The sequence below is a fragment of the Cariama cristata genome, unplaced genomic scaffold, assembly GCF_000690535.1.
Source record: "Cariama cristata isolate BGI_N322 unplaced genomic scaffold, ASM69053v1 scaffold28868, whole genome shotgun sequence".
NCBI classification, from domain to species: domain Eukaryota; kingdom Metazoa; phylum Chordata; class Aves; order Cariamiformes; family Cariamidae; genus Cariama; species Cariama cristata.
This window is the reverse complement of record NW_009631066.1, coordinates 5,016-17,093: the sequence shown is the minus strand read 5'-3', so window position 1 is coordinate 17,093 and position 12,078 is coordinate 5,016. Positions and strand designations below refer to the sequence as shown.

The 12,078-nt window shown below is 48.7% G+C and overlaps 1 protein-coding gene across 1 annotated transcript in view; it reads right to left on the bottom strand.

Moving 5' to 3' along the window:
- Nucleotides 1–1,622: 1,622 nt before the first annotated feature.
- Nucleotides 1,623–12,078, bottom strand: part of CCDC15 (coiled-coil domain containing 15) — a gene marked incomplete at its 3' end in the record, with an annotated part of 15,415 nt that continues 4,959 nt past the window's right edge. The window contains exons 4-9 of the mRNA XM_009705812.1: nt 8,438–8,602; nt 7,138–7,257; nt 5,276–5,367; nt 2,758–2,937; nt 2,536–2,684; nt 1,623–1,796 (exon numbers count right to left, since the gene is read on the bottom strand). Of these exons, the coding sequence (XP_009704114.1) occupies nt 1,623–1,796; nt 2,536–2,684; nt 2,758–2,937; nt 5,276–5,367; nt 7,138–7,257; nt 8,438–8,602 (880 nt within the window). The remainder of the gene's footprint in view (nt 1,797–2,535; nt 2,685–2,757; nt 2,938–5,275; nt 5,368–7,137; nt 7,258–8,437; nt 8,603–12,078) is intronic.

Sequence of the window (12,078 nt, the reverse complement as noted above, 5' to 3'; positions counted from 1 at the left end):
CCCGGTCCCGTCTCCTTCGCCGGGTGCAGCCCCACGGAACCCCCCGCCCGCCTTCTCCTCCAGCCCGGAGCTGTGAAACCCCAGCGGTTCCTCCGGCCCCAGTTAAAATCAAAAAAAAAAAAAAACAAAAAAAATCAACTTTAGGAGCCGGCTAGAAGAAGGGAAAAGCAAAATTGGGCAGTGGGGAGAAGGTCCACGGCGGGGGATTCACCTACCCCCGTGGTCCCCCCCGTGGGGGTCGGGGTTTGTCCCCAGACACTGGTTTTTTTCCAGTGGAAAAAAAATGCTGGATTTAATTTTTCAGCTCCCTTTACCATCACGCCCCCCAAAGGGCTTCAGTGCCCTGATTTGGGTTCAGCGACCTCGGCCAGGTTTTGGGGATTTTAGGAGTCCCGCTCTCCTCTCCCTCCCACAGGTTTCACACCAGGAGAAATCTGCCCCTGCTAGCAAAGGATCCCATTTACACCCGAAGGAGGGCAAGGAGCAGCGATGGCTTTATTTAACCATTATCCCTTTGAATTAAGCCCCAAGTTTTTGGAGAAGGGGAAACAGGGGTGTCGGGACACGAGCAAGGGCTTTGAGGAACCTGCTATGGAAACGCTTGGCCTCAGCTGCCCCACCACAAAGCCCTGCCCTGAAATCAGTTTTAAAAAAAAAACAACTGCAAAAAACTTCGCTTCCCTGGGCACAGCGCATGTAAAAACCTCCCGGGCCGCATCCTGCCCTTTACAAATCCACCTCACCACCCCTTATTAGGTCCGTGGTGTCTTCCCTTGACGCAAACAGCAGTTAATAAATAGCATCAGCCGCCACGAATAAGTCGGTGAATGATTTTCCAGCGGGGAATGGAGGCTCAACCTCTCCATGCTACCTCTGGACCGGGGTCGTGGGTTTCCTTCACACCCAGCGGGGATGGTAACGGGGAAAAGAAATCATCCGGCACGCTCGGCCGCCCATCCTTCCTGCCGTGGTTAATATTGGAGAGGCGGCAGGAGGACGGCAAGCAAGGAGTAAATATTAATGCTGGGTTATGGTGCAACCTCTGTCCAGGAACACTTTATTTTTTGGTAAAAATCATCTCGCTGCAGCAGCACAGTGAAGACTCTCACTCACCTGGAGATTAAATACAGATATTGTGGGTTTTTTGGTTTGTTTTCCCTTTCCAGAGCAAAATGGAGGCTGGAGGAGGGTGCGTCAGGTAGTAAGCCGTAGTGGACGTTACTAGAGGAGAGGTCTTCACGCAGACGAAAGCGAAGGGGCAATAAACACCCGAGAGGCAGGGGCTGGAGGGACCCAGAGGGAAACGGAGAGAAGGGAGCGGGAAGGAAGAAGTTAGAAACCCTAACCCTAAGAGATATTGACCCCCGGCGCCTCGCTTCTCCTCATTTCACACTCCAGCTGAGACCAACAACCCTTGAAACCAGTTTATTCCACAGCTGAACGCCAAAATTCAAGTGCCTGCCTCTAAACCAGCCTCCTCAAAGCAATCGGCTCCTTGGCACCTATCGTTGCTCAGCGCTCCCAATCCGGCCGACCCCGCACACGGAGCAAAATGGGAGAGGTGCAGCTTAAACCGGAGCTTAAGGAGTGCAGGAGCGGGCACGGCCCCGCTCTTTACTTACAACAGTCGCCGAAATACGGGGAAGCGGGAGGGGGGATGCGTGGCCGCCCTCGTCGCAGATGCTTCCCCGAGTGAGCACAGAGAGCGGCCAAGTTTCGGAGCTGCGGCCCGGCCGAGGGGTTCCCGTCCACAGCGTGGCAGGACAAGATGACGGACTGCAGAGCGCGGCTGTAGGCTGAGCGGGAAGGGGACACAGAAACAGCGATAAGTGACAAGAGTTTCACTTACGGCCCAAAACTGGGCTCAGCTTCAGCCTTTTACCGTAAAGCAGAGAGAGAAGAACTGGTTTTTAAGATAAATCGACACACCTGTAGTTTTCCACGCGCTTGTTTGCACCCTCTGCATGCTCCCACGTACAAAGTGGTACGCAAGCCAAAGCAAGGAAAGCCAAAATTTTTTTTTTTCTTAAAGCCCCAATTTCCCTTTTTTGTTTTGTTCCCCTAGAAGACAACTCCTAGTTGCTCAGCCGGGTATTTTTCCAAGCTGTACTCAAGATCAGAGCACTCCGTCACCTAATGAAGATGATTTCCACCACTTTCGTGCATCCTCCCAGCAGAAGCTTCAGCATTTAAGGCAAAGAGGTTTTCCGTGCCCCTAACAAGCCTGGTTTGCACTATTTTCCTTATGATTCTCCCCCTACCAACACACGTACGTATCACAGCAGCGTTATTTAACGCATTATAGAGGTTGGTGCTTTGCTGAGGATGCCGCTAAGCTCCCTGAAGGGACAGAGGAAGAGGTTGGGTTAGAAATAGGGAGCAGAGCACCTGACTTGCCCTCTCCGGAGTATATTTGTAGGAACATCTCTACACAGCGGCCTAGGATCATGGAAACATCTAGCCAGGTTGGATTTCTCCCTGTATCATCAGGGATCCAGGTCTAGGCACCTCCTCTCCAGAAGCGGGAGCTCCTACCTTTGTGGTTTTTGTAAAAGACGCAGTTGTTGGCGCAGGTATCCGGGTGGGAATCCCAGAAATCGGACCCGCAGGAGCACAGCGGTGGCAAGTCAATATTATAGAGTTTTATCTTCTCCCTCATCTGGGCTCTTAGAGCTTCAATGTACCTGCGAGGGATAAAATATTTTCACCTTTGCAGTAAAACCCAGCTCTGTGCAAGGAGGAGGGATCTGGCCGTACCTCACATACTCCTTATTTCGCTGCTGTTTTTCCTTAATCTTCTTTGCTCTCCCCTCCTCCAGTTTAAGCTGGGCCAGGGTTTCACAGGCTCCCTCTCCCAGGGAGGGTTTTTGCTGCTCAGCCATCTCCTGCATCCTCTGCTCTTCCGCCCGTCGCTGGTTCTCCTTCTTGCTCTTAATTCTGCAGGAACACACACACACGCTTAGAGAAAGAGTTTCCCCATCCCAAACTCCCTTCCCCGTCAGCCCCTGCTTGGAAAATCAGGGCAAGGGGATTTAGATGCTACTGCTGCCTTCGCCCAAACTACCCACGGCAGGTGAAAGTAACGCCATGCTAACTGCAGCGCTCGCTTTCTAACAGCTTTAAATATAAAATGGTTTAAAACGTTTTCTGAGCCCCCTTTCCTCCCCCCCCCAAATGGAAATACCAGCCTTACCAACGCTCTCCTGACCCTGACCTCCTCCTGCCCGCTAGTTTTCTCACCATCGTCGACTTCTCCTTCCAGCTCCCTCCCACACCCCATTCACACATGCTCCTGGTAGGAAACACGGTTCCCCAAAAAAGCTACTCTTCTGGTCTTCCAAACCCAAGAGCAGTGCCTGGGCTTTTTAAGATCCACCAGAAAGGACCAACAGCTCAGTTTCCCCACTTCCAATTTTGGGGCAGCTTGGATCCTACCCTAAGCCGTCCTAGCAGCTTCCAGGACGAGAAAGCATAACAGGGCTGTAGAAGACTACTGGGTACAGCAGAAAAGCTCCAAGGATCCCACATCTACTCCCAAATAGGTTTTAAAAGGCATTTTTAACCAAGTCTTCTTCTATTTCCTCGATCTCCCTTGCACCTACACGGCATTCCAGCCCTTTCAGTGGAATCTGGGTTGCGTAAGTCACGCCAAACACAAAACACGTTCCCCTTGACAAGCGGCAATTACGAAGCACAAAGACTTTAAACTGAAGCATCTGCCATTTTATTCCCGCTGACGAGTACCAAATGCAATAACATGTTACAGGCTGAGCACTGCCAAAAGGCATTAAAAGAAAAAAGAAAAAAAAAAAAATCAAGGCTGGGTAGAAGCCAGGGGGAGGAAAGCGTAATCAAACGAGACATTTCGGATGTTACTCCATTTGGGGGGTCAAATCTTTACATCCAGAAGGAAAGTGCTGGAGCCAAACTTCTCTAAGTCAAGTTATAAATTCCAAAAATGTTCTTTAAATGAAGTGGTAATAGAGCCTGAACTACAGCACCATAAATCTTCTGCTATAGAAACTAAGGCCAAGGCCAACTTCAGGCTTTACACTAAGTGATTACAAAACCAGTTCTTTTCTGCATATGTTCCGAGCAGCTTGCAGCTCCCCTGCAATGGGGGGAAAAAAAAAAAAAAAAAAAAAAACCAATATCACAGCAACGAGGAAGTCTCTGGTGTCTCGCCAGCACTCGCAGGGCAGGAAAAGGTCTCTGAAGCTCCCGAGTGCAGATTTAAGCGCCAGGAACGTGGTTGGGGGAGTATTTCTTTAGACTGGCAATTTTTCTCTGAAAAGTAATCCTGAAAATCCTGCCCTCGGGTGCCTGTCCTGCTCCCACAAAGGCCTCTTGGCGTTAGAGGCAGAGACGGTCAGAGCTACATCGTTTTACTTTACAGCGAGCCAGAGGGGGGAGGGAAAAACAAAAAATAATTTAGAGTATCTTTCCTATTCTGGTGTGAATTTACAGAGCTCCTCCTTCATAAACCCCTTAAAAGGGAGAAGATGACTAAACCACCGAAACAAGTACTGATACTTTTACACAGATACTGAGTTCTCAACTCTGGAACAAGTGCTAAGAAATCTTTTTATTACACTATATACGTTTATAGCTATGAGGGTGAAAGGTCTGATATTAAAAATCCCAGAGATAAGATCCGTTTGACAACAACAACGCGACCTCATCTCGAAGTTTCTAAACACAGGCTGTAGTGCAGGGTCTTGAGACCAGTTCAAGAGTTAGGGTTTGGTGAGCTACAACCCTCCCAGCCTGACATTTCAGCTCCCAACTCCTATCCAAGCTGCACGAGGACTCCAAAAGTAGATAGAGAAGTGCCGAGGACCTCTGAAGGACACACTAAGGCCCGAGGGTCTCTCTTGGTGGGTTGAACGAATGAATCCCACCCCAGGATTAACAGATCGAGCCCTAAAATAAACCCAGGAGATAAGGCAGGCTTTACAACCGGCATTCGTATCGCGGTGCTTCTTTGGACGTACTCCCCGATTTTAAGTTGATAAAGTGGCTTTTTTAAAATCTATCAGGGGCAGCTTGCGGCCAAAGAGGCAGAACACTACCCCATCACGTGGGTGGGATTATTTTTTTCCATATCCAGCCGGCCAGTCTTCTCAAAGCCTCTGCATTTGGGCTGCAGAAACGCTTTCCAAAATACCTGGTTCGCACCAGGCAAGCGCACAAGACCTTTCCAGCCTTAAGAAGGTCCCTGCCTGCGATGAAGGAAGCGATATCAAGAAGCTGGCACTGATCCACAGGTACTCACTCGGCGATTCTCTTCTGCCTCTGCTGTTCTTTCACGTGCTCTCGCTCGATATTCATGAAGAGGCGCCTGTATCTCAGGTACTCATTCTGACGCTGGGGGAAAAGAAGAGGCACTTTTGAGAAGGATGTCTGGAGGTAGGCTGGGATCAGTTTGATTTCTGAAACGCACGTTTATCCGAATAGAAACTTCGCACCTTCCCTGGAAGATTCTCAAATATCTCCTAGAGCACGTGCCCCAGGACTGAGAAGCTGGAGAGACGGGGCTGAGCTAGGACAGAAGGACACAGACGTCTCGGACCATCAGAGAGCTTTGTACAAGTATCCCTCAACTGAACCTTCCTATGAGTGGAATCTTTGCCACCTGAGAAATTCCTAAACTCTCACTTTCCTGAGGTTAAATGAGCCGATTCCCACTTCAACCCATTTCACCAGAGCGCTACAAGCTACAGCCCAAGAATTTCAGCCCACCTGAGGACCGGTGGTCCTCTGCACAGCTCACTGGAAGCCTCTTATATCTCAAAAAAAACCAAAGAACATCCCACACCAAGCTGGACCCACTCGGTGCAGAACAACCACAGATATTACTGAGACAAATCCCAGAGCCTTGCAGGGACCAACTCCCGTACGGATACTGAGCACACACAGAGGTTTAACATCTGGCTTTGGCTTAACCCCGCTGATGCGGCAAAGATCGGAAAACCTCCTGGCTAAAGCTCACACCAAAAGCCCTCCCAACCTGCAGTCAGTACACAGCCAGTTTGAGCTCTACGATGCCAGAAAGTTTGAGGCATGGATTTTTCTTCATCACCGCCAAGAGTTTTGGGCTGAGTTTGTCCATCTCGCCTAGCGGAGCGGGGCCCCGCACAGCTGGAGATAAAAGAGGAGGAGAGGTCGCCAGGCTGAAAGTAGAGAAAGCTGGATGGAAAAAAACCCACGCGGAAGAGAGCGTGCTGCAAAACCAGTTATCTCGGGGCGGATCAGAGCCAAGGAGATAAAAAGCAAAGGGGCAGTGGGGATCACTGAGGGAAGGAGCAGCCTGACAAACCCCAGCTGCTGTCACGCCTGCTAGAAACCGTAACCGGATTTTGGACCAGCTTGTCGGAAAACACACATAAGGAACAACAAGAAAAAAAAAATACTGTAATTTGTTCAAAGTCCTTTCGGGTTTTATGCTGTCACTTGCAAGAAAGCCGACAAAAGAAGAGGGAAGTGTTCCTCTTCACGTTAGAAGGAAGCAGGAAAATAAAAAGTCACTTCCTTTAGGCATCCAAGAGAAACATCAGCTCTTCACATCGCTTAGATTAGCAGGAGCCAAACAGTCCTGGACACAGGCTGGTAAACCCTCGTCATTAAATCAGACACTCAGCATCAGGCCTGCAGTCTGTGCTTGAAAGGTACCGTCCCGATGCCTGTTAGGTGCTGATATGGTCGAAACCTTTATATTCCCAGCCTTATACCCAAACAAGATAAACTGGGGTTTGTTGTTAGTTTGTTTGGTTGGGTTTTTTTAAGCATTTTTGGCAGCTTTTCTCTCTCCATGCAACTACAGAAAGCGACACTTTTGTTTTGCCAGGCAAAATGAACAAAGCCCGCTTCTCCTCCAACCCTTTGGTGTTATTCAGATCCCAGATTTTACGAGAGGAGCACGTAACAGTCACGCTTACGGTTATGATAGACCTTAAAAAAGAAGCCGGTAGGTTTGCCCAAGATCTGAGACACCATCAACACTGACAAACTGACAAACCTAGCAGATCCTTCATACATTAAAGCTGCTTTTGAGGCTTCTTATCTGTTTTTTTTTCCCTACACTCGATATCTTTCAGTCCTGAAACCGAGATGAAACATTAACTTCAGCGGGCAAACCTGCTTCTTGGTTTCCTCTTGGTCTACACCAGCCCAGGCCATGAGGAGAGGTTGGTAATTGGTGTGCAACCTCTGGGGACGCTCGGGCAAGCTCGAGTCCTTCACCGATCCATCACAGAACTGGAAGATAACGCAGAAGAGCAGCATCAGCATCTTCACGGTCAAGGTTCTCATCTTTCCTCAGCAAAATACTCCTTGCTGGAAGCAAGTCCTCTATGCATGATCCCTACGGTCCTCAATGGGGTAACCCACCTACGAGCTATGCTTTTTTTGAGGGGGGAGGGTATAGGTTGGCTATAGACAGGAGAGACACGTGTGACATCTCTGTGCAGGAGCCTGAGCACCAAAGCTTTGTCAAAACCCTTCTAAAGGTAACCTTGGGGAAGGTTTCTGGTTTGGTTGAAAGATGGGATTCACACCTCCTCTCCTCAAACTTCCATGACGAACGTCGCCAAGTGCAAGAAAAAGAACAATAATACAAACTACAGTAATAAAAATAACAAAAGCATCAGGGGAATTCAACAGCCAAAACCCCAGCGTAAACCTCCCCCCTTCTTCCCTCCCCTCAATATTTGTCAAGCCAGTATTTCTGCTCCAAGCTGGACTAATCACCAGCTAAGGATGGGCACACGAGCCACCAACTATTTGCAAACTACTCCAGGTAATCAAGGCGAAACATTTCCACATCTCAGATGTTTAAGGAAAGTCTGCCCGAAAACAAAAGAGGAATCGATAAATACATTAGCTCAGTCCTCACAAGCAGACAGATCCACGCTGCCTCTCGGGGAGGTGTTTCGCCAGCCTGAGGCACAGGAATTGTCACAGTTCCTCTGATGCAAAGCTTTTTTTTTTTTTCTTTTCTAGGAGTTTTCTGGCTGATTTGATGCACCACCCCCAGCTTTTCCACCCCGCTGCTGCCTCCGAGCAGGGCAGCTGGACCAGAGGCAGCTGCAGGTCCTGCCGGCCGCAGTTTGGAGTTCACTTGAGCGTACGATGCAATTGCACACACTCAGTTTCAGATTTCCGCTGAGCGCCTGCCAACTGGCATCACAAGGCAGGCACGAATAAAACCCCTTTTGAAGCCACAGCTGTAAGATGAAAGCAGTGAAACAGAAGCTGCCAACCTCCTTAGCTCTGACACCGCTCTCGAGCCCGTTTTGACGACAGTAGGCTTAAGAGTTAACCAGGCCCGAGGGAGCTCTACTACAACAGCAGCCTCACTGTCTCTCCTGAAATAAATCCACATCCCAACGATTCAAATCTCTTAAAACCAACCAGCCCAGCCCCGTCCCAGTCTTACTTTTTTAAATTCAATTTTGATGTAGAAGTCATCGACACGCTCAGCCTGCTGCGGGGCTGTCCCCTGGTCTTGCAGTTCAGCTGGCAGATCATGATGTCCTGCCAGCAGCAGTTCCTCGCTCTCATCTTCTGCAGGCACCGCGGTTGTCTTGCAAGATTCTGGTTTCTGGAGGAGATGGGTGTAAATACGGAATTCAAACGTGGCTGCTTTGGTGCCGAGGGCAAATTCAACATCCTCATGCACGAGTAAGAAGCAGCTTTAACCCAAGGGTCCTTGCTCTGTAGTGAGTTGAGATCTGGCGAGCAGCAACGCAATGTGTTCAAGCATCACGGCAGGGCACGAGAGCCAGAAAAATCTGCATTTAGCAGGGTAACTTGTGACTACGTTCTCACCAACTGCAGAAACAGAGGGACAGACGTGTGTGGGGCGAAGGAAAGGGGAGGAAAAGACCTCTCCACGCGCTGTTTCGCAACTGCAAGGAATTGGGGAGGCGGTGGGATCTTGGGAGCGACAGTCGAGTACGTAGCGTACTCCTTCAGATGGTAAGTGGGCAGGCTCCCCGGTGGCAATTAACAATATTTTGAGAGGCAGCAGATTGTTTCCTACAAACTAAAAAAATCAAAATGCCAGAAGCAAGCTTGGAGCCAGGATTTTTTCCTCCCCCCCCGCCTTGCTATCCCTTCAGTGTGCTAGGAAGGGAAGAGTAGGACTGCTGACAGAGGGAAAGGATGGATCAACAGGAGAGCAGGTCACGCCAGGGATCCCTTGAGATGGCTCTGCTGCAATACAGGAAGGATGGAGGATAACTCGGAGTTAGTCTGAGCCTGAAATTAGAGTAATGCCTATGCCTATCAAATATCAACCCTGTTATGACAGAAAATACAACACAGAAGAGCTGCTTCAGTGAGGACACGGGAATCCGGAGGAAGGGTTATTGCTTTGTAAGGATGCTCTGAAGCCCTGAAGGTAGAAGGACATTAAACTGGGGCGGGGGGGAACCCAACAACTTTGGGGAACGATCTGTTGGGGACAAAACTTTGGGTGCTGTCATGCTTGGGACCTACAGCAGTCTACCAAACCCTCAAGGCGAAGCGGCTGAAGACTCGGTGAACAGGATCATCTGAAACACGGGATGGGTCATTTCCACGTGATTACCATCTAGGTATCTGCTTAGGAAAGCAGGGAAGAAACTTTGGATGTTTTCTGACCTGAAAAGAAATCTCTGGGAGAAAGGAAGAACCCTGATTTTTGGGGAAGATGGATTACTGATCGCAGGGAACACAACTCTTTAGAGGGAAGAAGGAAAAGAAGAAAAAAAAAAAATGCAGACAACGGGACTGAAGGAGAAACAACTTTAAACTGAGCAAATGCAAACTACCTGGCTAGAGCGGTAAAGACAAGCAGCGCGGTGTGAGACAACCCTGGCTAAGCCCCAAACTCTTCTCGCGCCCACAATCCATGTGAGCACGGAGGAAGTGGAGCACGGGTCAGATTGCTGAAGAAATCACGCAGGAGACAACACAAGCACACAGGTACAAAAATAAAACAAAGAAAAAAAACAAAACAAGTGCCAGAAAGGCCAAAGCTCCAAGTGAAACAAGAGAGATCAAGGTAATAAGTCAGGTTTTAGTAAGAGAGACTAAAGGACTCGCTACTCAAGGACAGCTCTCAGAAGACACCCAGAACAACAGTGTTTTATGGCTGAATGCCGATGCCGAGAAGCAGAGGCTTGCTCTGAGCTAATAGCAGCTGCAAGAAAAATCTTGGATTATTATTGGGAAGAAAAAGTCAGATTATTCCTAGAAGCCAAGGTTTTTAAGCAGGCAGGATCTGTCCTGGGTTACTGCCAGGAGTGGCAGACAAGCTGCTAACAGCTCCCCTCCCCGGCCCCGACATCTGCGGAGGTCCAGATTACCAGAAAAGGGCACGACGAGTCTCTATCTTTAAATAAAGGAGGGGAAAAGGAAATACTAAAGAGAAGATTTTAGCCTCAAGAGTTTAACTGCCTGACTTTTGGAAAAACAAGAGGAAATCACCTTGCAAACTGCCTGTAAGCTGCTAGAAAACAAGATAAGCAGTGACCAGCATAAATTTGTCAAGAGCAAGTCATGCCTAGCTGGTTTGAATTTCTCCTACCATAGAAGAAAGGGGCCACGGGCAAAGCACAGCAGAAGACATCTCAATTTTAGCTCAGCTTTTGACATGGCCTAATTCAACACTTGTGTAAAGAACTATCAGCTGGATGAAACTATTATGTGGGAGGTGCAATACAGAGTAAAACCACTACCCGCATTCAGTCTCAGGAGTTCAAAACCAGAGTAAGAACTAAGTGGGCTCTGCTTGATGATTTCATTATCAGCCCGGATGATGGAAGAAAGCAGCATCTTGATTACATTTACTGACTCCACCAAGCCGTTTCAAGTTGTGGAAGTATTTGAGAACAGGCTGAAAACGTTTGGAGTCAAACCAAAGAAATCAGCCGGAATAGACAGCACAAGGAAATTCAACTGAGGACAAAAGCAAAGGGCAAGGCAGTGCACTACGGCAGCAATTACCAAGGTGGTGAAGTCCACGGCAACCTTTTGCATCTGAAGAGAAGGGAACAAGCTGCTGTCCTGCCAAGTTGTGAACATGGCAAACCTTCATACAGTGAGAAAGATTCAGATTAATATTAGAGCTTCCCCCATCCCCCCCCCCTCTACTACCCTGGAGTAATAAAACAGAGTAATGCAATAAATCAATATATTCCTCCTGGAATAAATTGCCTAGGGAAGTTGTTAAATCCTCCTTGCCAGAGGTTTGAAGAGAGCGTAGATTAACTGTAACTGCAGTAAGGGTCAGGTGGGAGGATGTGTCCCCCCCCCGGCCCCAATCCCTCCCAGCCTTGTTTGGCACTGCTGTGGATAACTCGCCACGGGACAACCCACGCATCCGGCTCACGTCTTCTGTAACCCTCAGCCGCTGCCCGTGCAAGCCGGTGTTATTCATGTGAGGCTCTAGTGCCGCTAATAGCGAAGTAATGAATCACTCCGTCTTGCTGAGCGGTCTGAAAGCATTGAAGACTTTAAGGTATGTTTAGTGTCAGAGAGGTTTTCGAGCCCATAATTATCTTGTTTCTGTAACTCTTGTTCTCAAAGCTGACTTCCTTGACCAGAAATCCAACAGTACACAGAGGAGGAAAAGCCAGACCAGCCCTTATATAAAATGTATTTTCTAGATAACAGCCAGCCAAGATCTACTTCACCTTTGATGAACCCAAGAAAGAGAAGGGAATGAAGAATTGCAAGATGGGCAGGAAACTGGCTCCGGAGGATGTAATAAGACAAAAATACCAGGTTGGGTTGCTGCTGGTGTCCTCCAGAATGGACAAAGTACGTGTTTAAGAAAGGTCTTGGCATAGAAAACAGGATAATGGCTGCGACACAAAGCTGCTCTTGAGAACTTGAGTGGCAAAAGCAGGATGAAATTCAACAGAACAAAAGGTGAGGTACTCGGGACTGACCTCCTTACGTGGCTTCTATGGAACGCTTTGAGGACAGCGGATGTGTGCCAACAATTCTCTACCAGAAGCCAGCCCTGGATGAGGAAAACCCTCCAGATCTTTGCCACCCACATGAAACAAGGGTTTGATCCAAGGGAAA